General features: G+C 38.9%; 1 protein-coding gene across 1 annotated transcript in view; it reads left to right on the forward strand.

Annotated features, from left to right (window-relative positions):
• tex264a (testis expressed 264, ER-phagy receptor a) overlaps positions 1–26,508 on the forward strand; it is a 146,739-nt gene extending 120,231 nt beyond the window's left edge. Inside the window, 2 exon segments of the mRNA XM_020933892.2 lie at positions 4,277–4,448; positions 21,830–26,508. Coding sequence (XP_020789551.1) covers positions 4,277–4,448; positions 21,830–22,170 — 513 coding nt within the window. The 3' untranslated portion in view covers positions 22,171–26,508.
• Positions 26,509–26,944: the final 436 nt, after the last annotated feature.

The raw sequence follows: 26,944 nt of genomic DNA on the forward strand, positions 1-26,944 counted from the left end.
TTCAAAGCATCAAAGGAGGTGTCAAAATACAAAAAGCATAATGTGCACTCTTATGATGCAGAGGTTAGTGGTTCAATACCCTCTTTGGCTAAGTGCATGATTTTGTTGTCCATGGGCAAGTAAATTTCCCATTCACTTTTCAAAATATATTCAAATAAATTGTATATTAAAGAGAACTGTAATTTTATTTTCACATCTACTCACAACCTCATTATTAGTTGAGCAAGTCTCTGTTAAATTTGTATATTTTTTATGTGTATGGGAAAAATGAATGAGGTATTTACTCCTACTTCTATTTGTTTGTTTGCGTATTTATTAAGATCCCCATTCGCTTCTGAAACATCAGCAGCAAGTTCATTACATACATACATACATATTGTATAATTATTATATACTTATTATACACATTATTATACATTATACACATACTGTGTGTGAGAAGTTTATGTATTATACTAGAATACATAAACTTCTCACACACAGACACACACACACACACGCACACACACACACACACACACACACACAATAACAAGACATGAAAGCTAAATGTATATGAAATCCATGAAGTAGTCAACTTTATATTTTACAATGATTCTATCTGTCTTAAAACCCCTCACCACACACTTTTTACACTTTTCTCACACAGGACAGTTGCATCCTTCTTCAAACTTATTGCAACTGTTGTCCTTATGTTATTTTTCTCTTTCTTTATGTAACAAACCGAAGATTCATTTATTCAGTAATGGGGCCCTACAGCGCAGAGTCCTGCATGGGTCCATTTTTGGAGACCCGCAGTACAACTCTGCACCCGCACAGTACAGCACTGCACAAGCGCAATACGTACAGCACCGCACCTGCGCAGTACAGGAACGCACCCGCCCATTAACCCGAGATGATATCAAACTTTTGCGCTGCCTACGCCACGGACTGAACCAAGACTAAACCAGGTCTAACCCAGGACTAATCTAGGACTGATTCCAGGACGGAAGAGGAAGAATAAACCAGGATTGAACTAGGACTTAAACGGGAGTAAACCAGGACTAAACCAGAACTGAAACAGGACTCACTGTCAGGACAGGCTCGGAGGTGACGGCAGGAGAAAAGACCCGCGCAGAGCTCCACACCTCACAGAGGTAAACACGGCAATTGCCCAATCCTGCCTTAGATTAGTCCTGGTTTAGACCTGGTTTAGTCCTGACCCACCCGTGTGTAATTACTACCCGCCCGTAATACACAATACGCATACACTGTAAAAAAAAAAGTCATGCGAAATTGCACACAAAAAAAATCTGCAAAACCACAAAAGGTGAACTACAGTATAGCGAGGGACGACTGTATATCTGTATAGGTTTATATATTTCCCAACTAGCCTATTTTACTGCAGCGTTCCATCACATTAGTAGATTCTTATAATGCGATTCTCTCCATGATTAAGTGAGTTCCTGTTACATCAGCCCAAACCTGCCTGTCACGTTAGCTCTCATCTGGGACCACATCTCCTTCTTTCTATTCTTCCTCTTTTGCTCTCTCTCTGTCTTCCTTCTATCTCTCTCTCCCCCTCTCTCTCCTCTCCTCCCTTTATTCCCCCGAGTCTGCTCCCCTGTATTCGGATTTGTCTTTGTCTCCGTGCCACCTCATTATCGCTCCAGGTTCAAGGAGATCTCTGGCTCATTTGCATTGGAAAGCCCCCTCAGCTCTACCCCCACTCTTTGCCGTACACTTTGGGTCATTCAAATCCTGCCTATTTGGTCCTAAGTTAGATTAAACCCAATCAATCACGGCCTCGATCACCTTAACCCGCAACAGAGAGGAGAATGGAAACATCGAAATATGTTTTACAATACAATGTTTTTTTTTATAGCTGCGCCATGGCAACACGCGATCCTGGATGTTTCACTTATTAGATCGTGAGAAAGCGAAGGGGGTGTCCACCGCTGTGAGCATGGAAATTCAAATAAAGATGAGCTTTACCTGGTGCGCTATAAAAAGTGTCATTTGTCATTGTGGAAGATGGAGATGGAAACACGGGCGAGGGAGGAGAGAAATGCAGAAATAAATTTAGGGAAAATGAGTCAAAGCTGTTTTGTTTTAAACATTGACAGTCAGGTTGTGAATTGACACGTTATTGGAAATGCTTCTTTATGTTTTAAAAGCTTATACATTTCTCCAGGCATTCTTGTTCTGACCATTTTAGTACTCAAAATAGAATTGCAGAATTTTTATTAAAGGTCCTGTATTATACAAAATGGACTCTTGTGAGCTTTAGGCCATGTTAGAATGTTGTTACCTCCTCAAAAACAGACCTGGAGTTGTGTTTTATTTCATTCACACATGTTTGAGTGATCTTACATTATTACTCTGCCTACATCTCCAAAGCTCAAAATGTTCTGTTCCACCTTGTGATGTCATGAAGCAGTAGTTTTTTATCTTAAGTGCTGCTTTTTACCTTTATGTAAACCTTATACCTTACCTTATATAATGAAATGGCCATTCACTCGGAACTGTCTATGTTTTATGTTTGTATGTCAATTTACTATTTTCCTATTTTCTGTAATATATGGTACCAAACCAAAAGCAACTCTCAGTCTCCTGTCACTCCCTCCTAGAGCCGAATACTAGTCTTCTCAGCACTAGCCCATATTAATATATTACTACTCTATTACCCTATCACTACCATGTCTAATTATACTTAAACTATATACTGTGACACAGGTGTTAAATTTACTTCGGTAGAGACTGGCAATTCTAGAGCCAAAAATGATCCAAATGATCCAAAATCTAGTGAAGGTGTATGGAGTTTAGAAACACAGTAGAGAATTTCCTATATTACCACATGACATCACAGGGTGTTTTCTGGTTGAGAGGCCTAATTATGCAGGATTTGTGTGTCAAACATTTGCGAAAGAATGAAACACAACTCCAGGTATGTTGAGGAGGAAACAACATTTTAACATAGATCAGAAAATAGTGTAATATGGGCCCTTTAAGAGATTGACAGTCAGGTTGTGAACTGACTCCCTATTGGTTCATATCACTTTGTATATATATAAATCCCTCATCTAAATTTAGACTACAGTTAGAATATTAGAAAGACTGGAATCCATATTCAACAAAATATACCAAAAATAAAACGAGGGTTCAGAAAATGCTTCTTTGTGTTTTAGTCTAGATAAATTTCACTGGCATTCTTTTTGTGACCATTTTAGCACTCAAAATAGAATTCTCTTTCCTGTATGTCATTGCTATTCTGATTCATCAGCCGGTTTCACTTCGTACAAACCGTCTGACCTCGCCGTATTAGAATTCGTTCAATCGACGGTAGGCGAGTACTTTTTTTTTATTTAACCAATCGCTGCTATTTGGTTGTGACATATGTAATGCACCGCTAACGGGGCTAATTGGTATATTAAGCTTTTCTCAAATTCTGTAGGAATTAGGGCAATAACGTCGTTCCTCTTGATAAAAGTCACCAAACATTCTCTTTGTTCCATCTTTAAATCCTCGATCTCGGGAATCATTGCCAACACAGAATGTATGGCTCTTCGCTGATTGACTGGTGCCTGGACTCGCACTTCTGGGGTTCTTGCAAACCGTCTAGTGTATTCCGATTCCTGACCTAGTCGCCGGAGAGAAATGAAATTGAGTGGAGGCACTAGGTGGTGCCGGCCTGGCTATGTCATTGCACCTTGTTCATTTATTTTTCCAGAACTTACTTGCCTGTTGTTTGATAGATAGTTGCTGTTAGTTGTTAATACCTGATAGAGAAAGTCACTCACTGACAGCTCAGTCCTTGATATCCTGGTCTACGCCATCAGAAGTATAATACTCACTACAACAGAATCATCGCCAGACTGGACTGGACTAGATTGGAATGGACATCACTATCACACTGACACTCTTGAGGGGTGCTGGGTCCTGCACTGATGGTCAATGTACTTCTGTGTTAGAACTCCAGCATCATGCCTCTGCTCTTCAACTTTTGGGCTACTACGGTTTATTCAATTCATAGTAGCCCGCGCCTGTTACATTTTATAATAGCTACATCTGATGAGCCTTATTAAAGCACGCACAAAGACTTCATTCACAATTAAAAAAATGTTTATTAAGAATGATTCAGGCTTAGTAACTACGCCATTAATAAATAAACCCTAACTGCTAAGCCTTTGATTTGATGAAAGTGTAGTGTTACCTAAAGTACCATGTCTAATAGTTCTGGTCATGTGATTTGTTTGTATATTTGACTCAGTGTTCCTGTCCATGTGTTGTGTTACAGGAGAGGAAGCTGAGTGCATTCCCATACATAGAGATCTGCAATTCAGATTCCATCCAGTATATGGTGCCACTGTCCCGACAAACTGACTTCTTCGTCCCAGAGGTGAAGGAGGAACCCAGGATGGATGTGAAAGAAGAAGATTCGGATGAAGACAGAGGGACTGATATCACAGGTAACACGAGTTATACAGTACATCACTACCTTCTAAGGTCTTAAATTTCATTTTCCTAAATTAAGGCCTTCAAAAGTCTTAAATTATGTGGTCCATGTCTTATTTTTTTCACAAAATGTTTTATTTTTATTAGCCTATTTTTAGCAATGTTAAATGGAGGGAGGGAAAAAAACAACAATGTGAAATCATGTAATGTGAATGAACATCTAATTTGTAGTTTGCACAAACAAAACTATGGTTTGTGGCACCGGTGGCGATGAGTAAACGATCAGTAGAGCGGAGGAAGAGGTTGGATGAGTCATGGGGAAGTGTACGTTTAATTCACAGTGGCTCTTAGATTCTAGATATAGTGTTTGGTTGGTCATTACTAGAATTGGATCTGGTGTTTTTCGCCCGCATAATGGATGCTATGTAAGTCTTATTTTTCATTTAAGTGGTCTTAAAAAGGTCTTTAAAAAGTCTTAAATTTGGGGTAGTCAAACCTGGAGATACACTGAGAAAGTACAAAAATATATGGCCTTCAGGTAAACAAAGACAGTGGAGTGTCAGGCATTAACATGGCTCTTAGGGCAGTTAATCTAGTTCAGACGAGTAAAAATTTTTGTTTCTTTGTTCAGTACCTTCAGGCATTTGAAACATCTCGATTTGTCCTCTGAAACACTTTTTTAGCATGGACGACTCCTGGAGGAATGAGGGATTACAACAACTTGAAAAAATATTTCCAAATAAATTGTAATTGTGTTTCCAGGTCAAGTTACTGGTCAGATCTGCGGATACAACTTTGCACACAAATGACAAGGCATTTTTGTAAATAAATAAATGCAGGGAGCATAAAACACAAGTAATCAAATGAATTCAAGATAGAAGTTTCATGCCATAATGTAAAATGGAACATTCCTGGCCAAGTCCCAACCTAAAAGCTTAGTACTTGAGGACATATTGGCGCCATTGAAATAATTGAATTAATTTTAAAAAGCATCAAAGTGATTTTACCTCAGATGCCCTTCCTGACTCAGCTCTCTCCGTATCCAGGCTAAGCCTCTAAAGTACACTTGCTTTTTATCACTTGACACACAATAGCCAAAATGAGACTTATGTTGTTTCCACACATTTGAAAAGGGCCCGTAGACCGCGGTGTATCTCTCACCCAACTGATAACAACAGAGAGCGAACACTTTTACACAGATTTATTGCTGGCTTTTGATTGCGGTGTAATTTGTTTTTGTTGCCGTGGTGATATACAGGTCCCTGGAATTGTTGTGTCAGTGTGAGTATGTGTCTTTATGTGGAACGTCGTCTTGGAGGCCCATTATTTTCCCAAACTTCCTCAAGCTGTTTGCTGTGATGTGCTGTTGTATTGACAAAACCATTAAATCACTACACAAGGAAATGGTGCACAGCTGATAAGGCAGTACTGAGGAGGTGGGGCCATTTAGGACAATTACTTTCTATTTGGAGTTATTTGTTTTTATTTAGGCTACGTTCAGACTACAGCCTGAAGTGACACAAATCCGATTTTTTGGCCACTATATGACCTGTATCTGATCTATTAATGACAGTCTGAACGACACAGATCCGATTTTTTCAAATGCGATCCAGGTCACTTCGATATGTGGTCCTGAAACCGATACATATCCGATCTTTTGACATGCGACTTCAGTCTGAATGGCCAAAGCGTATTCGTCCGACCTACACATTATCAACAAGGCACAAACTTCACTATTCTGCGCTGAAGTAGGCGAAAATTGTTAATGAACTCCGTGTCACTGAAGTGAAGCACATCTCCACTCACCACTCTTGGCTACATCTCCGCATCCACACGTTCCTTTCAATGGACGTTGCTGCCGCTGCCCCACAAAACGACACGGCCAAAAACCTCGTCCTTCTCAATCTCCTCCTTAAAACAAATAAGTTGTACATGTTCTGGCTCCGGTAAGAGAGGAACTAAAATCGCCAGGTGCTCAATGCTTGCATCCATGTTTGGACAACTTCCGTAAACACAGAGCACGCTCGCTGCGGTTGACGTCATCGTGTCCTCCAGTGCACATGCGGGACACTTTTGGGCTGTTTAATGTTCACACTGGAGATCACATACAAGTGGCATTTAATTGGAAATGTGAACGACCTCGCAAAAACATCGGATTTCACCAAAAAAATCTGAATTGAGCGTTAAGCCCTGCAGTCTGAACGTAGCCTTAGATCACCATTGGCTACCATAGACTGTATATATAAATGAACATAGCTAACCACTAACCGCCATGTTCCATATAGCAAGTGAACATGGGCAATTACCTTTACACTGAAAAATTGTCTCCTCTCTCTGCAACTATTGCGTTGAGCCTCGTCATTTTGGTCTTAAAATGTTCGTATTCACCTGTTCTGCACGATCCTGGTGTTTTTATTTCACTATTTTGTCCATAAATAAATTCCTATTCCTAAAATGGAACTCATCCCCAAATGCACCCCCCAAGCTTCATTTGCCTGGAGCCGAACGTTACGGGTGATGTCACACTCCCTTAGTCCACTTCTTTATAAAATCCATGGTAGCTACTGGAGTAACAGTCACTATTTAACCTACGGCCTTCTAGATTACATATTGAACCAGGCTATAAGTGCATGACACCTTTACTGTATGTTCAACATTCACATTGACACATGACTAATAAAACAGAACTAAAACCCGATCAATACATCACACACAATAAAAAAAGAGGTCAAAAACAGCCTTTGGCACTTCTTTGAATGTCAGGAATACTATAGTTTGTACTAGAGTTTTCAAAAATATGAAAAACCTGACACTCATCGACAGTGTTGGGAGTAACGCATTATAAAAGTAACAAATTACTGTAATGCATTGCTTTTTGCTGTAACGCAGTAATGGAAAAAAAATTAATAAAATTCATACAAATTCGCTAAAATCACTGCAATATCAGCAGCGATGAAATGCCATCTTTACGGTTCCGAATGTTTGGACGGGCCCACATAGACCGTGTGGTAACCACAGGCGAAAGGACGGACGCAGAGCTCCACACTTCACAGGGCTAATGGCAGCTGACACCCAATCACACCTTGCGGGCACCCTGCTCAACGGACTCGGGATTCTCTCAGCGGCAGCCCTAAATTCCAAGTCCTAGTCCAAGATTAGTCCTGGTTTAGTCCTGGTTTAGACCTGGTTTAGTCCTGATTAGTCCTGGTTTAGACCTGGTTCAGTCCTGGTTCAGTCCTGGTTCAGTCCTGGTTCAGTCCTCCTGGTTCAGTCCTCAGTTCAATCCTGGTTTAGACCTGGTTTAGACCTGGTTTAGACCTGGTTCAGTCCTGGTTCAGTCCTGGTTCAGTCCTGGTTCAGTCCTCCTGGTTCAGTCCTCAGTTTAATCCTGGTTTAGACCTGGTTTAGACCTGGTTTAGTCCTGGTTCATCTCTGGTTCAGTTCTGGTTCAGTCCTAGTTTAGACCTGGTTTAGTTCCTGTTCAGTCCTGGTTCAGTCCTCAGTTCAATCCTGGTTTAGACCTGGTTTAGACCTGGTTCAGTCCTGGTTCAGTCCTCCTGATTCAGTCCTCAGTTTAATCCTGGTTTAGACCTGGTTTAGACCTGGTTTAGTCCTGGTTCAGTTCTGGTTCAGTTCTGGTTTAGTCCTGGTTCAGACCTAGTTTAGTCCTGGTTTAGTCCATATACGGTGCAAAAGTTGGGCATCTTGGCACAGTTCTTTTGGTGAGAGTAACTTAAAGTGCTGCAATAGTCGTGTAATGTCTTACATTTTAAATACAGTAATATTGTAATGTAACAAATTACTTTGAAATTACAGTAACAAGTCATAAATAATGCATTACAGTTCTAAAGTAACTTGCCCAACAGCGCTCATCAATACTAAAACTAGTATTGAAACTAGATATCCATTTGATAAGATAAAGAGCAGATAAGTGAAAGACCTATTATTTAATGCTGAAAATCTATTCTATTGTCTAAAGAAAAAATATTTTTAAATTATCATTGTCGTATCGGAATCGGTATTGATTATCGAGCCTATTCCATATAGTATGGAAATCGCGTTTGGAGCATTATTGTAGATCAGAGCCTCAGTCGCTCCATGTCACTCACAAACACCGGCCCAAACTGGTTCTGTATCCTCCCGCTGAAAATCACACTGAATATTTGACAGTCTGCGCTTGTCTTTTAAAATTACATTCTCTTCATTAAACATGCACTGTTCAAATACACTGATGCCACATGCCTTTGCTTAACACTAGAAATACATCATAGGAAGACATTATAAAAATATGGTTGGATATTTAAAGGTGCACTGTGTCACTTTTCTTGGATACGTGGTGTTTTATTGCTCAAAAATACATTGGAAAGACGTGGATTCCTACTGCGTGTGAGTTCACCTCTCCACAGATCTGACCTGTAACTTGGCCTGGTGGCATGACTGGCTTGTCTCCATGGAAGAAGACTAGTTTAATGCCACACTGTGAGACATTCTATAACATTTCCATCAACACAACCATCAGAAAGTTGCCATTGTAGCTCACACACCATATTGAATGTTGACTCTAGGCAAGTTGGGTAAAGTGCGTTGCCCAAGGACACATAAAGCTGAACAATTTGGGGATAATTGTCTAATTGTAATATAATTGTGATTTTTTTTTCTGACCAGCATTGCAATTTTGATTAGATTTGCGATCTGTTTTAATATTGGGATCATGTTCATGTTTACATTTTCAACTCGTCCAGAAGAATTGACAAAAAACTTCACTTTTCAGAAGATGTTTGTTTAGATTGAAACTACAGGGTTAGCAGTTTTAATGCAGAATAAAACAGAATATTTTGTTGCTTGTGGTGGAAATTATGCAGCCCAACTGTATTCCTAGTGGTCTCCCAACCCATTACTAACCAGCTTAGCTTCCAAGATCAACAAGACCAGGTATTCTCAAGGTGGTGTGGCTGTGGTTGCTCAGGGTCATGTAGTATAATTATATAAATGTTGAACAAATTAATTATGGTACTCTGCAGATTTCTGTGTAATATGTTTTCCCGCAATACAGATAAACTTAAATGTTAGAATGCTATTACCTCCTCAAAAACATACCTAGAGTTGTGTTTTGTTTCACACGTTTGAGTGATCCTTTAGTCAATTGAGATTCATTTGGTCTTCTGATATTTTATGTTATTACCTCCGCCAAGGAGGTTATGTTTTTGCCGGCGTTTGTTTGTCTGTTTGTTTGTTTGACTTTTAGCAACATAACTCAAAAAGTTATGGACCAATTTTGATGACATTTTCAGGATTTGTTTGGAAATGTGAAAAGGAAGAACTGATTTCATTTTGGGGGTGATCCGGAAGAAATCCTGGATTCTGGATCACTTTGAAATTTTAGTTAACATTGTGGTAAATGGGGCCAAAAATTTTGTTTCTCAATATCTCGGTTAATTATTGACCAAACCCCATGAAATTTGACTCAGGGATGGACAATGGGATCCTCTTTCATATTCCAAATTGAAAGATACAAGACAAATATTTATGGAAAACACAATTAATATGAGGGGTACTGTAGGCCTTTGCAGAGGTCTGCGCTCTCTGAGTGCTTTTCTAGTTAGGTTCTTTTTTCAGACCAAGAGTTTGTTTTCACACCTGACAGTTTGGACTGCTCACTAGCGGGCTTTCTCAACGTGTTCACGTGATGTTGCTGTGACGTGTCCAGTCAGCTGATTTATACAGGTATTGGCGCTGTCTTCCTACCGGTGGAGGCAGGATGACAACGCCATTTACAGTTCAACTTCCGAGATGGCGCTGTCATCCTGCCTCCAACGGCAACATTACGTGACCACTCTGAACTGCTCACTAGCGCTCTTCCTCAAACTGTTAGGTAGGAAAACAAACTCTTGGTCTGTAAAAAGAACCTAATAACATATGAGTAATCCTTTATTATTAGTCTATCTACATCTCCAAAGCTCAAAATGTTCTTTTCCACCTTGTGATGTCATGTAGGGTTACTGTTTTCATGTTAGTAGCTACATTTTACTTGTAGTGCAGTAGACTGGCTGTTAAAGGGCTGAAAGTTTGTTGTTTTTGTTTGAGAGAAGGACTCAGTCTAATTATGCAGGCATACAACTCCATGTATGCTTGTGATGAGGAAACAACATTACAATAACACATAGATTAGAAAAGTGTAATATGGACCCTTTAAAATAATCATTAATATTGTGATCTGTAGGGATGTGCAAAATCATCAATATATCAATATATTGCATAATTTAATGTGACGATACAGTACTTCTATTGGGGGCTGCTGTATGATTATATCTCTAAGAGTATTTTTTTGTATATTTTGTTGAATAATTTTGTTACAGCGCTACAGTTTTGTTGCTTGTTCAGAGGAAGGAAACTTGTTTATGCGACACATTTGATATATTCACTGTTTTGAGGATTAAAATGTTTGTTTTAAAGTGTTTCATATGAACTTTGCACAAGAAATGGTTTAACAAAGACTTTTATTATCACAGCCATGATTCAGCCTTTATTTTTATTGAACCGTATTGAATTGATTTGAAATATATCGTATCGAATCGAGAAGTGCACTGTATCGAGATATGTATCATATCGTGGCATATGTATAGAGGTATGTATCGTATCGGCAACTTCTTAATGATACCCAGCCTTAATGATCTGACATACTAAGTTTAACTTAAACTTTAAACTCATGTCCTTTCAATTATATATGAAACCATTTGACTTGCCCAAGGACACAAATTGTAAAAGCAGGAATTAAACTGCCAACCTTTGCGTTAGTTGGCAAATGCATCTTCTGATTTACTGCCACCCGCAACAAACAACCTTCAGTTTATATTTGGCATTTTAGCTGCTTGTTTTTCTCATTCCAAACCACTTGGAGATGTTAAAGGGCCTCTACCCAATTTTTCGCATGCATCTGAATAACATGGTTGGTTTTCAGATTCTATAATGTGGCGATGTCCCAAATGAGGTGGGCATATTGACAACATTGTACTTTGCCATGAAATATCTAAATGGTAAATGCACAAATGTATAACCTGATCATGTTTTACTCCTGACTAGACCCAAGAACTCACTGTATTACAACATAAATCTGCTTTTTAACAATATTTATTTTCTCTGCCTCTATCTCTGTTAAATAATATTGCCCTATAGAATTTTGTGATGTCATCTGAAACTCACCAATATGTCCACTGCCTGCTGTCTCCATCTAATTGGAAAGCATTTTATTGTCCAGTAATCAGGAAGTACATGGTTAGCATTAGACTTCAGCTAATATGTTTTTTTTTTCATGGCTGATGCAGATACAGTTCTTTTTTTAAATTTTTTTTTATATAGAGCAACTGATGGCCGACAAGCTCTGCTGATATTTCTGAGCCAATATTTAGGGCAGATTTTGATGATTTTCCTCAAATTGTTATAAGTGTTTCTGCAAACTCACCCACAGCTCTTTTTTTAAAAACCACAAACCTGTAAGAAAGTTGTGTGTCATATTTAGTGCAGTTATTCCTTCATATTAAAGGGACAGTTCAGAATTTTGGACATAGCGCCTCATTTCCTACTGAGCCAGAGTGTTGGAGACACTTTTTAAAATATTCCATCCAGTCCTTGTATTTGCAGAGGTCACTGAGGCTAGGCTAGTGCATGTCAATGGCCATAGTTAGCCTGCCACTAAAAAACAGTCTTACCCACTCCACAAAACACCTGAAGCAAAACTATTATTACACCAGACTGTCGATGTAAATGTCTGTGTTGATAGAATAATTTAAAAAGTAAAACCAACCTTGTATTTAAAGGATTTATGTCTGAACAGCAGCAGCGAATTGTATTTCCTGATATAAAGCATGGCAGAGGCGGACTGATACATGACAAAATAGTCCCTCAACATGCAACGATTTATGCGATGCAAGCTTAGTTTTATTTCAAACATTATTTTATAGCTCAAAAATATCTTCAGAAACATGTATTCTGACAGCGAGCCTCTCCACAGATCTCACTTATAATTTGGTCTGGTCTGGTTTGGTCTCCGCAAAGATAAAAAGTTTTAAAGCCATACTGTGAAACATTCCAGACAAAGCAATAATACTGTATCTCCACCGCCGGTACGCAAAAAAATCCAAATATCAGCGAAGTATATCAGCCATCTCTAGTTGTTGTTAGATTTACAGTCCTGGCAAAAAAAAAAAGAGTTGTGATAGCGCTTATAAACTCATCGCGGTGAATAATTAGGATGCTGGGAATTCATAAGGTAAGTGAGGAATAACTTTTGACCTTTTCGGCTCTCCAAAAACGCTGTGTGCATGTTTGTGTTGTTGTTGGATGGCAGATGGAGCAGAGGTTTCTAATGAGACTTGGATCAATAGAGCGCTCTCCTTTGCCGTTTCTCGGTCTGGCTCTCTCTCTCTCTGTTTCTTTCTCTCTCTCTCTAACACATGGGAGATAGACTTTGACTTTTTCCTCGAACCCCGGAACGACCTCACCCAAAAAAATCTTGACAGCGCTAAATGGATTTTTGTACGAAAATACACACAGGCATCAGAAATACTTTAAAGGGCCTCAGTTTTCTGATCTATGTTATAATGTTGTTTCCACATCAAAAGTAGTTGTGTTTATATTTATATTTAGGTTCTTCTCTGTTCCAGCTTGTGATGTGGTAATACAGGAAGTGCTCCACTGTGTTTTTAAACTCCATAGACCTTCTCTTGAATCATTTGGATAATTTCAGCCCTGAAACTGCCAATCTCTACTGAACTAAAGGTAAAAGGTAGTTGTTAACTTGAAAACTACAAGGACATTTTACGTACAATACAGAATAAAATGACTAAAACTATTAAAACCAATCTTGACGAAAAAACACACACACTTCTTTCAATATACAGTTAAATTCAGTTGTGTAGCGAGTCTGTAATTTCGTCCCCATAGCTTATTCCCAGCTGATTGTGTTAATATATTTCTCTAATCAAGTCTCCTGCCCACACTTTCACTCTTACCTCATGTTCGTCTCTCACGTCTGATCCTAATGATCTGCTCTTTTGAACAGTTTGTCCAAATCAGCCTTGATTTGTAGTTAATAATGCCACAAAGGGCCCAATTTAGGAACTCATTTAACCTAATGTTTTTGTAAGAGACTTTCCTCTGGCCACAGCTACAACCACCATACCTGTTACCAAGATTTGTTTTCAGTTTAACAAGTGCTGAATGGGACTTGTGATTGGGATGTCCAGTCAGTTACCTCAGAAACATGTGCATGTTTTTACAGAGCACCGAAAACAAAACAGTGGTATCACCTCAGGACTTAACCAGGACTAAAGCAGGAATGAATCAAATTATAAAATGCTAAATAGTTTATTTACCTGACACAATTTGGCGGTAGCACTTTTGCCTTCATCAGAGGTGTCAGCTGACATGTGATGTGTCTTTTATCAGCTGTTCTTTCCAGGCGTGGTCAATTTGATGAATCTGGCAGATCTATCAGACTGACCATGCCTAAAGTTGTGTGGCGCTCTCTAGAGAAGTGAATCCCATGTGTAAGCCAAGGTAAACTCCCCCTCGTCTCTGTTGATGGTCCACGTGCCGTGTTTCCTGATTTCAGTACCCTCTCGTGTGCATCTTTTGTATTTGTGTTCCTCTGTTCTCACTATTTTAGCCCTGTCCCAGTCTATGACATGGTTTTCCCTTTTACACACAGTCCATACCTGGAGTTGTGTTTTGTTTCATTCGCACAGGTTTGAGTAACCTTCTATTATTAGTTTGTCTATCTTCAAAGCTCAAAATGCTCTGTTCCACCTTGTGATGTCATGTAGTGGTAGATAACACCTAACCTTTACCTTTAGCCCCTGTTTACATGTACACGGGTATTTTCTAAAACGGAGACATTTCCCTTCGTTTGTTCCCATCTTTTACACGCAAACAGCAAATTTGCCTCTGAAAACTAATCTGTCTAAAAACTCCGGATAGAGTGGAGATTCTGGAAAACTATGGTTTCGTGTTTGTGTGTAAAGTGAGATAAACAGAGTTTTAGGAGCTGACGCGCCGAAAGTGCGACCGATGTTTCCCTTTTGCTCTGATGATGATGATGAAGCATTCAGAGCAGCAGTGGCATTTCATCTGGTGCAAACACTTTTCATGTGTTTGCATTTACACACAGCTGGTGTTTCATATCCATGACCAGACCAGACAAGAGACAAATAAGCTTGGAGGTCAGCAATTTTGCCTCTTCTTTAACATATCTGTGGAGAGGCGAACTCACTCACTAATGCACATTTTTCAATATATTTTTGAGTAATACTTACAACTGTAATGAAATAAATGCTACAGGTTTGAATCTAACCCAGGTGCCGCCCAGAGGCTTGGCGTAGTTATGATGGCACTCGATGGCGTATTTATGCTGGTTGATGTATATGAAAACTTTTTTGAAAACGATGCTATGGGCACGAAGTTATTTTGGAAAACAGAGGGAGGGAAATATACATTTTTCAACAGACCTGGATATGTGTAAAAGTAGCCTTAGTTCAGTATAGATTCACAATTCCAGGGTTGAAATTATCCAAATGATTCTGGTGAAGGCGCATAGAGTTTAAAAACACTGTGGAGCACTTCCTGTTTTACCACATGACATCACAAAGAACTCAACCTAAATGTGCAGGATGTGCGTGTTTAAAATGTGTGTGTGAATGAAACAAAACACAACTCCAGGCATGTTTGTGACGAGGAAACAGCATTATATAATGGATCAGAAAAGTGAGCCCTTTAATAGCTGCTCAGATAATGATAGTGTTAAATATATCTTCAATCTCGCAATTACCCAGAATTCCATCTTAACGTGCTGCCTTATTGTCAGTGGATACACCTCCTCTGTTGAAACCTGCCCCTAATCAACAGCTCCTACAGCACTTCTCCATAACCCCAGCCCTGAGCAGCTCTGCTCCTTACACTGGTCTGGATGTGCCCGTCGCGATAATTACACCGACCGCCACCAGGGGACTGCCGCTGGCCCCGAGCGCGGACCACATCCCTGTTTATTGTATTCCTGTCCCCGGTGATGTATTTAGTGGAAACAGAGTGTGATGTGAAGATGGGATTTATTTGAAGTGCGAACGCAGGAGGAAAATGGGCCGGACAGGAGCGCCGCGGAGACGTCAAGGCGGATTTTTATTTGCGGAGCAGAAGTTTGGATTGAAGTTAAGCCTGAATAAGGGCTGTGCCAGGACTAACCAGGGTAAAACAAGGGCAGAATCAGGACTGGACCAGGACTGGACCAAGACTGGACCAGGACTGAACCAGTACTAAATCAGAAGGACTAAACAAGAACTAAATCAGAAATGAAACCAAGGCAAAACCAGGACTGAACCAAGAATAAACCTGGACTGAACCAGGACTAATCCAGGACTAAGTCAGGACTGAACCAAAAATAAATCAGGACTAAAATGGGACTAAACTAGGGTAAAACCAATGCTAAAGAAGAACTAAACCAGGACTAAACCAGGATTGCACCAGGAAAAAAGGACTAAAGAAGAACTATACCACAACTTAACAGGACTAAACAGGAGTAAACAGGATTGAACTAGGACTAAACCAAGACTAGACCAGGACTAAACCAGGAGGAATACAAATGTAGACCAGAACTGAACTAGTTCTGAACCAGGACTAAACAAGTACTAAAAAACCTGAATAGGAATAAACCACATGGCTAAATCATGGCAAAACCATGACTAAATCAGGACTGAACCAAGAATAAAATGGGACTAAACCACTGAAAAAACTGGAGTAAATCAGGGCTAAAGAAGAACTAATCCAGGACTCAACCACTCAACCAGGTGATTAGGACTGAACCAGCACTGAACCAGGACTAAATTAGGATTATACCAGGAAAAAAACAGGATTAAACAAGAACTATACCACAACTGAGTGGGAAAGGACTAAACTAGGACTAAACCAGGGCTAAACCAATAATAAACCAGGAATAAAATGGAACTAAATCAGGACCTATGATGAACTAAACCAGGACTGAAGCATGAAATTCAGCAGAAACACAGTGTCATGTGAAAATGAGATTTACTTGAAGTGTGAACGTAGATGAAAATGGTGCCTCGTGATTGTCAAGTCTCATTTTGTTTGTGGAGCAGAAGTTTGTTGAAGTGAAGCAAAGAAAAGAGCGGACCAAAGCAAAAGCCATGTCCAGAGGATGGAGAGGAGAGAGGGGGGGGGCCCATCCAAATCCAATGTATTTATAGTCATGGGGTTTCAACTTCCTGTCAAAAGGTGACATCTTGAGGACTTTCCACTCCTCAGAAGATACAATATTTTGTTTTTAGTTGTTAAAGGGCCCATATTACGATATTTTCCGATCTATGTTGTAATGTTGTTTCCTCATCACAAACAGACCTGCAGTTTTGTTTTGTTTCGTTTACCCCAATTTCTCTCAAACAGAAAACATTCTATTCCACCTTGTGATGTCATGTGGTAATACAGGAAGAACCCTACTGTGTTTTTAAACTCCATGCATATTCACCAGAATCATTTGGATGATTTCAGCCCTAGAAGGTAGAAGGTAGAAGGTAACTGCTAACTTGTAAACTACTGCTTCATGACATCACAAAGTGGAACAGAGCATTCTCAGCTTCGGAGATGTAGACAGACTAATAATAAAGGATGACTCAAATATGTGTGAATGAAACAAAACACAACTCCAAGTATGTTTTTGATACCCAAGCAGGCTTTAACCTCACATGGGTCAATTTTGCGCCATATTGGATCTTTAATGTGATTGTATTGAAAATGTCTCACTTATCATTTTATAACTTCGAAAACAAAACCAAACAAAAAAAAAAAACATGATTACCATAGCTGTGAGAGGGCGCTCAGTATCTATTACTCCTGTACGACTGTCACTTCGCCCTCTACTGCGCATGCCTCCTGTAGAAATAGCCCCTGTCCTGCTACAAGTAGTGAAATATGCAGCCGAAAGAAAATTTGGAGTGAGCGAGAAACTTGTGAGGGACTGGTGGAAAGCGGGGATGGAGAACACAACTTCACGGCAACTGGGAGGGTGCACCATGTAACTTTCCTGGAAGTCACTGGATGGAGCGACAAAGCCTGGACATCAGTGACAACAGAAACCATCCTATCGGGATTCAGAAATGCCGGAATAATTCTAACTGGAACTGATGCTGAGTCTGATGACAGCTACACAGAAGAGGAAGTGACACACCGTTTACCTCCAGAGGTCACAGAGTTGCTCAAAAGTGACACTGAGGATGAAGAATTCAATGAATTTAGAAATTTGAAGTGAGATAGAGATCTTGGTAAACTTGTTCTGTTGTTTATGTTATAGTTTATCTGAAGAACTGAGAGTGTGTGAATATGTGACTTTAACAGTCTATTGTTCTCTATTCTATTGTTATTACTATAACTTGCCTTTCAAGATGAAATGTCGGTTCCTTGTCTCTGATTTTATAAAATAAATTTCCCCCAAAAAGTGCAAGTTATAATCCAGTGCGACTTATATATGCTTTTTTCTTCTTCATTATGCATTTTTTGGCTGGTGCAGCTTATACTCCGGAGCGACTTATAGTCCGAAATAAAATAAAATACATATAAACTCTCCAAATATTCACAGTTTGATAGATTATAAATAACACGCAATTTCTCTCCAATCTAATATTGATCAATGGTATTACATCCTCACTCACCCCAATAACTTTTCTGTGTACAGCTCTTTCTCAGATGTTTTGTTTTCATTCTGTTCAAATGTCCTGAACACATCCTCCTCAATAGTTTTTGCTTCTCTCATTTTCCTCTGTTGTCGGGGGTGGCAGGTGCACCGTGGTCCTACAGTTATTACTCCTGCTGCTTATTGCTTTTGTAATTTTAGCAACGCCTAGCAACAAAGGCCCCCTATGTCTAATACAATGTACAACAGGGCTGAATGATTTGGGAAAATATGTGATTGCAGTTTTTCTGACAAGCATCGCGCTCGTGATTTTGATCTGTGGTTTATGATTTAAAGGTCCTATATTACACAAAATTGACTCTTGTGAGCTTTAAGATGTGTTATAATGTTACCTCCTCAAAAACAGACCTGGAGTTGTGTTTTGTTTCATTCACACATTTAAGTAACCCTGCATTTTTAGTCTGTCTACATTTACAAATCTCAAAATGCTCTGTTCCACTTTGTCATGTCAAAGTGGTAGTTTCTAAGTTAACAGCTCCTTTTACCTTTAGTAAAGATTGGCAATTCCAGTGCTGAATTTAATCAAATGATTCTAGTGAAGGTGGAAAGAGGGAAGGAGTGTTTCCAGTTTGAGGAAAGAACTAAATATACAAAATTTGTGTGTTAAACATGTGCGAATGAAACGAAAAACAACTCCAGATATGTTTGAAATGAGGAAACATTAGAACATAGATCAGAAAATAGTGTAATACGAGACTTTTAATATTAGGATTTAATTAAAAGTTCACATTTTAAACATGCCCAGAAGAATTGACGAAAAGGCTTAAACATGAACTGACAAACTAATACAAAAATCACATTTCAGAACATGTTTTTACAGTTGTAGACTCCAGGGTTTGCAAGGTTTGTGCAGAATAAAACAGGATATTTTGCTTGTGGGGGAAATGATGCTATTTTAAATTTGGATTTTGCGATTTGCTAATTATGTCCATTCAGTTTGCAATTTCAATTCATTAATCTTACAGCCATAGCTAATAAAATGCATCTGTTTTTACCACTGTGTCGAGCTCCTAAGAATCATGGGATCGATGGAGATGTGGAGACGGCTGATACTACAGGATAATGGATGGCTATCGAGTCGAATCACAGTTCAAAGGTCAAAGACAAACAGATCGACTGAGAGAGTTAACACCGGGGTCACGGGTCCAAAGAAATTACCATGACATGAATAGGTGTTTTTCAGTAAACGTGTAGTATCTTTATTAGAGCTAAAAGCATTTTTGGTCGCTAGAAGTTTATTGTTTTTCAGAGTTATAAGAACATTCCTTTGAAGTTAGTATTTGTTAATCCGAAATGCCAGTTGTGCAATGTTGTTTTGTTATTTTGAACCTAAATGAAATGTCACCTTCAAGAAATCTTAAAGGATTTTTTTTTTTTTTTGTTAAAGGGGGATATGACAATTTGGGGTATTAAGATAAAGTTATGCATTTACAAAGAGAGCATGTTTGTGTTTGATTTTGAATGCAATAGCAAAAAACAAACCAAAAAAGAACAAAATGGGTGTTAATGAAACTAAAAATGATGGTTGGGCAGTTCACTTCTGAACGGATGATCTTAAGGTTCATTGGGAAGGGCCCTGTTGGATATAAGATGATGTACTGATGCGGTATTAGAATGAGAAAACTATAATATGGCTGAAAACCTAAAAATACAGGAGCAAAGTAAATTTAACATTGCCTAATCTTGGAAAAATGCACTCTTGTAGTATCAAGTTTGAGTAGATTATTGAAAACTACCTATACGTTTTTGTCTTTATGGTTTTTGGGTCTTCCGGCTCCATCAACTGTGGCTCCAATTCACTTTGTATTGAAAAAACAAACACAAACTCTTTTCATTTTGGTCTTAAAATGTTCCTATCAACCCACTTTACATTATCGTGGTATTATTGTTCCTAAAAGCCGCCACACACTACAGGAGAATTTGCCCGATTCTGGCTGTAATTTGCTTCTATCTGAGTTTGGGGAGGTGTGACCCAACTTTTTGTCTTTGCGTATAATTTTGAAGCCACTGCGCTGCTCATGTGTGTGTGGTCAGTGTGACTTTGAGCAGAGTCATAGAGTCACCAAACATCAGCAGCGCTACAGTAACAGCCAATAAAACAGAACATCAGGGGCAAAGGAGTGACGGACACAGAGATAAAACATACAGACTAGGGATATAGCGAAGATAATGAGAAGACTATTCCTCATCTCTTGTAAACTGGTAAATTTAATTTGGTAATAAGTGCAGCATCTCATCCACATTATCCATAGAAATTGTCCTCCACAAATAATATCATCCAGTCCACAAACTGCGCCATTAATCCACTTTGAGACATTCTTTGAAAGTAAAAAGCTCCTCACGTGTCTGTTTACATTCATACAGCGCTCGGATCGAGGTGAAGCTGCAGATTAGTGATAATGACTCTACTTCCTGTGTACTTTATTGCCAATCTTTTATGCTTTAAAATCTAAAGCAGCTAAAAAAAAAGCTGTATCTAGAGCAGGGGTCACCAGACTTTTTTTTTTTTGGGGGGGGGCCACATTATCGCTGACCGTGATGGGGGGCAAGGTCGGGTAGGACGTATAACTGTATGACCCTGACCAAAATGACCACCAGCAGGCCACATTGTGAAGTAGAAACAGCCATTCACAATACTATATCGACACGTAATTCCTGGCATATATTTCTTTATCTTTACTAGTGGTTTGCAAAAGTAGTAAGTACTTCACACTTTGTTTTAATTTGAAGTACCACAGATATTCCATTTATTGTACCAACTGCACTACAGTACTCTACAGTACTCTGCAGTACTCTACAGTACTCTGCAGTACTCTACAGTACTCTACAGTACTCTGCAGTACTCTACAGTACTCTACAGTACTCTGCAGTTCTCTACAGTACTCTGCAGTTCTCTACAGTACTCTGCAGTTCTCTACAGTATTCTACAGAACTCTGCACGTGTGTTGATTGTCCCTGTTTGATCTCGATCTTGCCAGGTGACAAAAATTTTGTGGCAAATGTAAATATGTCATAATTATTTAAATATAAATACTTTTTAAATACATTTTTTAATTTTTTTTAAAAATCAACAAAATACAAGATGCAGACGTGTTATTATTTGCCAAAAAGTAACTTTTGAGGATTGTCTCATAGGGCAGTTCAAATGATGTGGGGCAGAGAGCGGGGGGGCTGGTCAAAGAGGCGTGGACGGCCAAAGTGGGCCCACGGGCCTTAATTTGATGGCCCCTAATCTAAAGTATTGCACCACATTTCACAAACAATAATAACACAGTTTTAACTTGTATCTAAACTAGAAGTGCAGTGCTCTGATGTTTTGAACAATTAAGAGTCTCAGAGTGAGTGGTTTTACTGTAGACAGGAAACAGTAGACATCATCGCGCTTAAAGCTTTATAGCCTGTAGTTCACAGCCATATCCCGCTGCAGTCTTTGTGATCGGTGATTTTAAGTCTCATAAGATTCTCCTTGTGTCTGTGGTGTGCGCTTTTTGTTGCACGTTTAAAAATCGTTTAAGCCTGTTTTAAATCCTGCAGTGTGTTGTGGCACACCCCATAACTGCTCACACTCCCTTAGTCCACTTCTTTATACAGTCTATTGTTTTTCCTTGCTTACCTCTCTTCTTTTCTTCTCTCATGGTCCCACAGGTGCAGACTCCCACAGCGACGTGAGCTCGGTGAGCGGTGGCGCCCCCTGGGACAGTAGAGAGACATCGCTGGCCGCTTCCACCGCTGCGTCTCTGGCCTCCTCCCTCCCACTACGGGACGTCCCAGATCTGAGCGAAGAACCCCAACTGCCCGTCCACAGGGGGTCCAACGTGTCCACGGGAAGCAGCGGATCGTCTTTCGAAGAACTAGACATGGACAACGACGAACAGGAAGCGGAAAGACAGGAAGAGGACGTGGACAAACCAAACCAGGAAGAAGAGCAAGCCAGTGGAGACAAATCAGATGAGAAGGAAGAGGTTATTGGAGCAGGGGAAGAGTAAAATAAGTTGAATGTTTTAAGCATCTGAGCGTCTGGTGGTTGTATGTGATGTTTATGTCCTGGTGGATTGACAAAGAAACAATATTTTTCTTCTTTTAGTTTTAATATTAAGACTTTAAAGAGCTACAGTCAGTTACATTGTACTGACTGGCCATTTGTTCCTATTGAGTTGCCTTATAAACAATAGTATATTCAATTATCAACTACGACGAAAGGCCTGAAGTTTAAAATCATTTTGACAAAGTTGGTATTTTTTATGTGTTGATCTGAAGTATTGTGAAGTTTGATTTTAATTGAAGTGGTATGGTAAAGGTTGGGTTCAACTGTTTTTAGTTTTTATCTCAGTGATTAGTTTACCTTAACAGAATTTAAAGTTGAATTGTGTAACTTTTCTGGTAGAGGATCCATCACCTGCTATTTTTTTTTAGTATATCATTTCTCTGCTTAGAATGTTCCACAGCGTGACATTCAATAGCTCTACCTTTAGATTTATTACATTTTATAGCTCAAAAATACCTAGAAAAACCGGCATTCTGACTGTTAGCGGGGTCACCTCTCCACTGTAACTTGTTCTGGTTTGATAGAAGATAGAACGGTTCAATACCACACTGTGAAACATTTCAACAAAAGTAATAACATCTCCACGGAAAAAAGCATTTGACGGACCTTCACTAGAAAAGGTACACAATGTGCTGAGATCCAAAATTATTCCTCACTTTCTTAATATATTCCTAGCATGTTAATTATTCCATTTCATTCACAATGAGTTCATAAGTGCTTTTCACAACTTTCAGAGAGTGGAGTCTTGCCATCACAGTAATGCTAACATTACACTTCATTGTTCAAACGCTCTATAATTAGATGCAGACAGAACGCAGTTGTCTAATCTTGACCCTAAGAGCTGCTTTTACGTATATATGTATTGGAGCAAAACTAATTCATTAATGACTAATAACATGATAAAGTGAAGTACAGCCTCTCTAAAGGTGCATTGTGTAACCTTTCTGGTTCTGATTGTTTTCAAAGAAATTACTGTTTTGCCTTTGATGGTCCACAGTATATATATCTAATATATTTTGCTATCTCAACATATCTCGATATACGATATATATCTCAAATATCAAAAATACTGCAAAAACAAATATACCAAATTGACCAAAAAAAAAAAAAAAGTGCATAGAGTTCAGGCAATTGTAGAAAACTAAGTCCTTCTGCGAAATAAAAAAAAAAAAAAATCCCTGAATACAAAAAATTATAATTTAACTGGAAAATAAAGCAAGAAATAATACATATTGCCTTCTTTTCATTCAAAAATAAAACAACTCAACTCAGCCTCATCTTTACATTAAATCCGTTAATCATATGATAACCAGAACCATGAATGAATGAATGAATGAATGTTTATTCGGACAGTAATGCATAGAGAACATAAATACATAGATATAACACAAAAAGTAAATATTTCTTTTCTATAATAATAAGTGAAAATAAATGTCACACAGATTTTACGTGTGTCCGAAAAAGGAACCATGAACAGATCCATGTTCCTCACCAGCGTAAGGAGCTGTGAAGTATCCCATATTCCACTGCGCAGATCAAACCAAACATTTCCAAACACTATTGTACAAGTTCTACACTGCAGCAGATTGTTAATTAAAATCTTCTGTATAAATAAACTTGACATTACTAAACTTTACAACATATGAAGCATAACTATAGAGCCACATCAGCCCGTTTGAGATTATAATCTGTTTAATACAGCTTTACGCACATTTGTTTACGTTTTACAGAAATTAAACTTTAAACCACATGACTCATTTGCATAAACAGTAAACGCTGAAAAAAACTGCTTGCTTCTTGTGCTGGGGAGCGTGGGCGTGTACAGAGAAGGCAAACAATTAAATATACAGTAAGCATTCTATCGATATATACAATATTTCAGAATCCATTTCGTGTTTAAAAAATATCTCGATACATTTTAAATATTGAGATATCGCCCACACCTAGTCTCCAGTATAGCGTTAAACATCTATCCAGCATTTATTCAAATACAGGGGTTTTGATTGGGGTCTACCTCTCCACAGATCTGACCTGTAACTTGCTTGACCTTAACTTGCTTCCCTAACTTGTCTGTCTCCATGGAGTTAGAAAAATTTAACGTCACACTGTGGAACATTCCTGGCAAAGCAATAACATCTCCATGGAGACAAACAGGTGGCGGGTCCTCTACCAGAAAAGTTACACAATGCACCTTTAATGTGGTTGTTTGCATTCGAGCAAAGGACACGTTTAATAGATTATTTTCTGTTTGGATGGAGGAGGTTCTGGACAGCGAATCCATCAGCGACTGTCACATTTTTTGCCGATCTGAGCTTACATCATGATTTGACGAAGCACCCACTGGAGGATTGCAAAGTGCCAATATTTTTAGAAAAGGCAAAAAATAAACTCAAGGGGAAAGTATCCTTCAGATTCTCATGTACAGACCTCTATTTGCTTCATACCTCGACGGTTTCAGCCGCACTCTGCTCCCTCCTCAGAACTGTCACGTGATATTGTGGTGACATGGCTGATTTAAATTGATTCTGGCGCTGGCTTTCTACTTAGAGCAGGAACTTCTTCACACCTGTATCCCAGAGGTGGTATGCCCCCTCATCCCGATTTACAGTCTGGTAGGCATGTTTCCGGTTGCGTTTAGGGACAAACTTCTATTCTAGTAAAAGGACAATACACTCAACAATCCAGCTACTCTCAAAATCTTGTTGAAGTTGGACCCGGCTGATAAAAACACAAATGATTCTCTAGCAATCCCCTTAAATAAATTCTTTTGCATTCAACATTTAATGAAAGGATCAATGATGGAAATTGGTAGAAACCTTTGATATACAATCTTTTCCTTACTTACCAGCCAAAAATAATTGAACCTATACTATACCACTCATCAATTGACATTGTTTGTGATATGAAGGGAACAGACTCAAAGCTTATTCCAGTGACATTCTTTATACCATATTTTATCTATATACAGAGACCATGCATAATTTTAACATGCTACCTACTTATGTATGTTTATGTATTCAATTTCTAAAGGTGCACTGTGTAACTTTTCTGTCACCTGCTGGTCTCCATGGTGATGTTATTGGTTTGTCTAGAATGCTCCACAGTATGGCATTAAACTACCGTATTTTTCAAACTATAAGTCGCACCAGCCAAAAAATGCGTGAAGAATGAAGAAGAAAAAAAACATATAAAAGTTGCACCGGATTATAAGTCGCACTTTTTGGGGCAAATTTATTTGATAAAATCAGAGACAAGGAACCAACATTTCATTTTGAAAGGCAAGTTACAGTAATAACAATAGAACAGAGAACAACAGACTGTCACATATGAACAGTTCTTCAGAGAACTATAGTATAAACAACAGAACAGAACAAGTTGACCAAACTCTCCATCTCACTCCAAATCACTAAATCCATTCAATTCTTCATCCTCTGTGTCACGTCTGAGCAACTTCGGAGGTAAACAGCGCGCCACTTCCTCTTCTGTGTAGCTGCCATCAGACTCAGCATCAGTTCCAGTTAGAATTATTCTGGCCTTTCTGAATCCCGACAGGATGGTTTTGGTTGTCATTGAAGTTCAGGGTTTGTCGATCCATCCACTGACTTCCAGGAAAGTTGAATGGCACACCCTCTCGGCTGCTGTGAAGTTGTGTCTCCAGCCCCGCTTTCCACCAGTCCCTCACAAGTTTCTTGCTCACTCCAAACTTTCTTTCTGCTGCTCGATTACTGTTTTGTGCTGCATATTTCACTACTTGCAGCAAGACAGCGGCTTTTTCTGCAGGAGACATGCACAATAGGGCAAAGTGACAGTGACACAGAAGTATTCTTAGCAGCAGATACTGACACAGAATTCTAGAGCGCCTCTCGCGGCTGTCAGTGTGAAAATTTTTATATATAAGTCACACCGAAGTTTAAGTCTCAGGACCACCCAAACTATGAAAAAAAGTGCCATTTATAGTCCAAAAAATACTCTATCTGGCTTTTATTTCATTACAAGCGTTTTTATCACTATTGGATAATAACTTGAACATGCTTTCTTACCTTGGGCAGTGTCGCCTCTCCACAGATCTAACCTGTAACTTGACCTGGTAACAACTACAATGAAGTCAGATCAGTTTAAAGATACACTGCGGAACATTCCAGATAAAGCATTAACACTTCAATAGAGACAAACCAGTTCCTCAGTGCGTCTTTAATAAGTTCTATTTCTCAAGTATCTTAATGAACTGTTCTTTGTGCTGGGCATAACACAGTCTGTAATAAACATTTTCTAATTAAAAGTCTGGCTCGTTTCTGGGTGAGTTGGAAAAATGCATGTATTTTTTCTGCATCCTGTGTCTCATTAAATGTTGCTTTGGTTTAGTTCCCTGTTTAACAAGATGTGTGGTTTTAATCATGTGTTTCTGTGCAGAGAAAGAGTGATTTTTGACAGACAGTTGTGGTCTTTTGCCAGAGCGCCGTAATGAGGTGGATGACCTATGGAGAAAACCTGTTCATTCCAAACCAGAGCCAGTGTCTCTCTTCGGAAATGTTTGTTTAAATTATGCACCGATAGCAACAAGGCTCTGCGGTTTATTTGTTTATATTTTAGGAGGTAATTAATGAACTTATTTAATATGAGCTTTTAAAATTTTGTTTTGCATTTTATATCATTCTTAAAGGGCCTATATTGCGCAAAGCCGACTCTCGTGAGCTTTAAGCCATTAGAATGTTGTT

The sequence above is a fragment of the Boleophthalmus pectinirostris genome, unplaced genomic scaffold, assembly GCF_026225935.1.
Source record: "Boleophthalmus pectinirostris isolate CB_2022bp ecotype Guang Dong unplaced genomic scaffold, ASM2622593v1 HiC_scaffold_3, whole genome shotgun sequence".
Classification (NCBI taxonomy): Eukaryota; Metazoa; Chordata; class Actinopteri; order Gobiiformes; family Gobiidae; genus Boleophthalmus; species Boleophthalmus pectinirostris.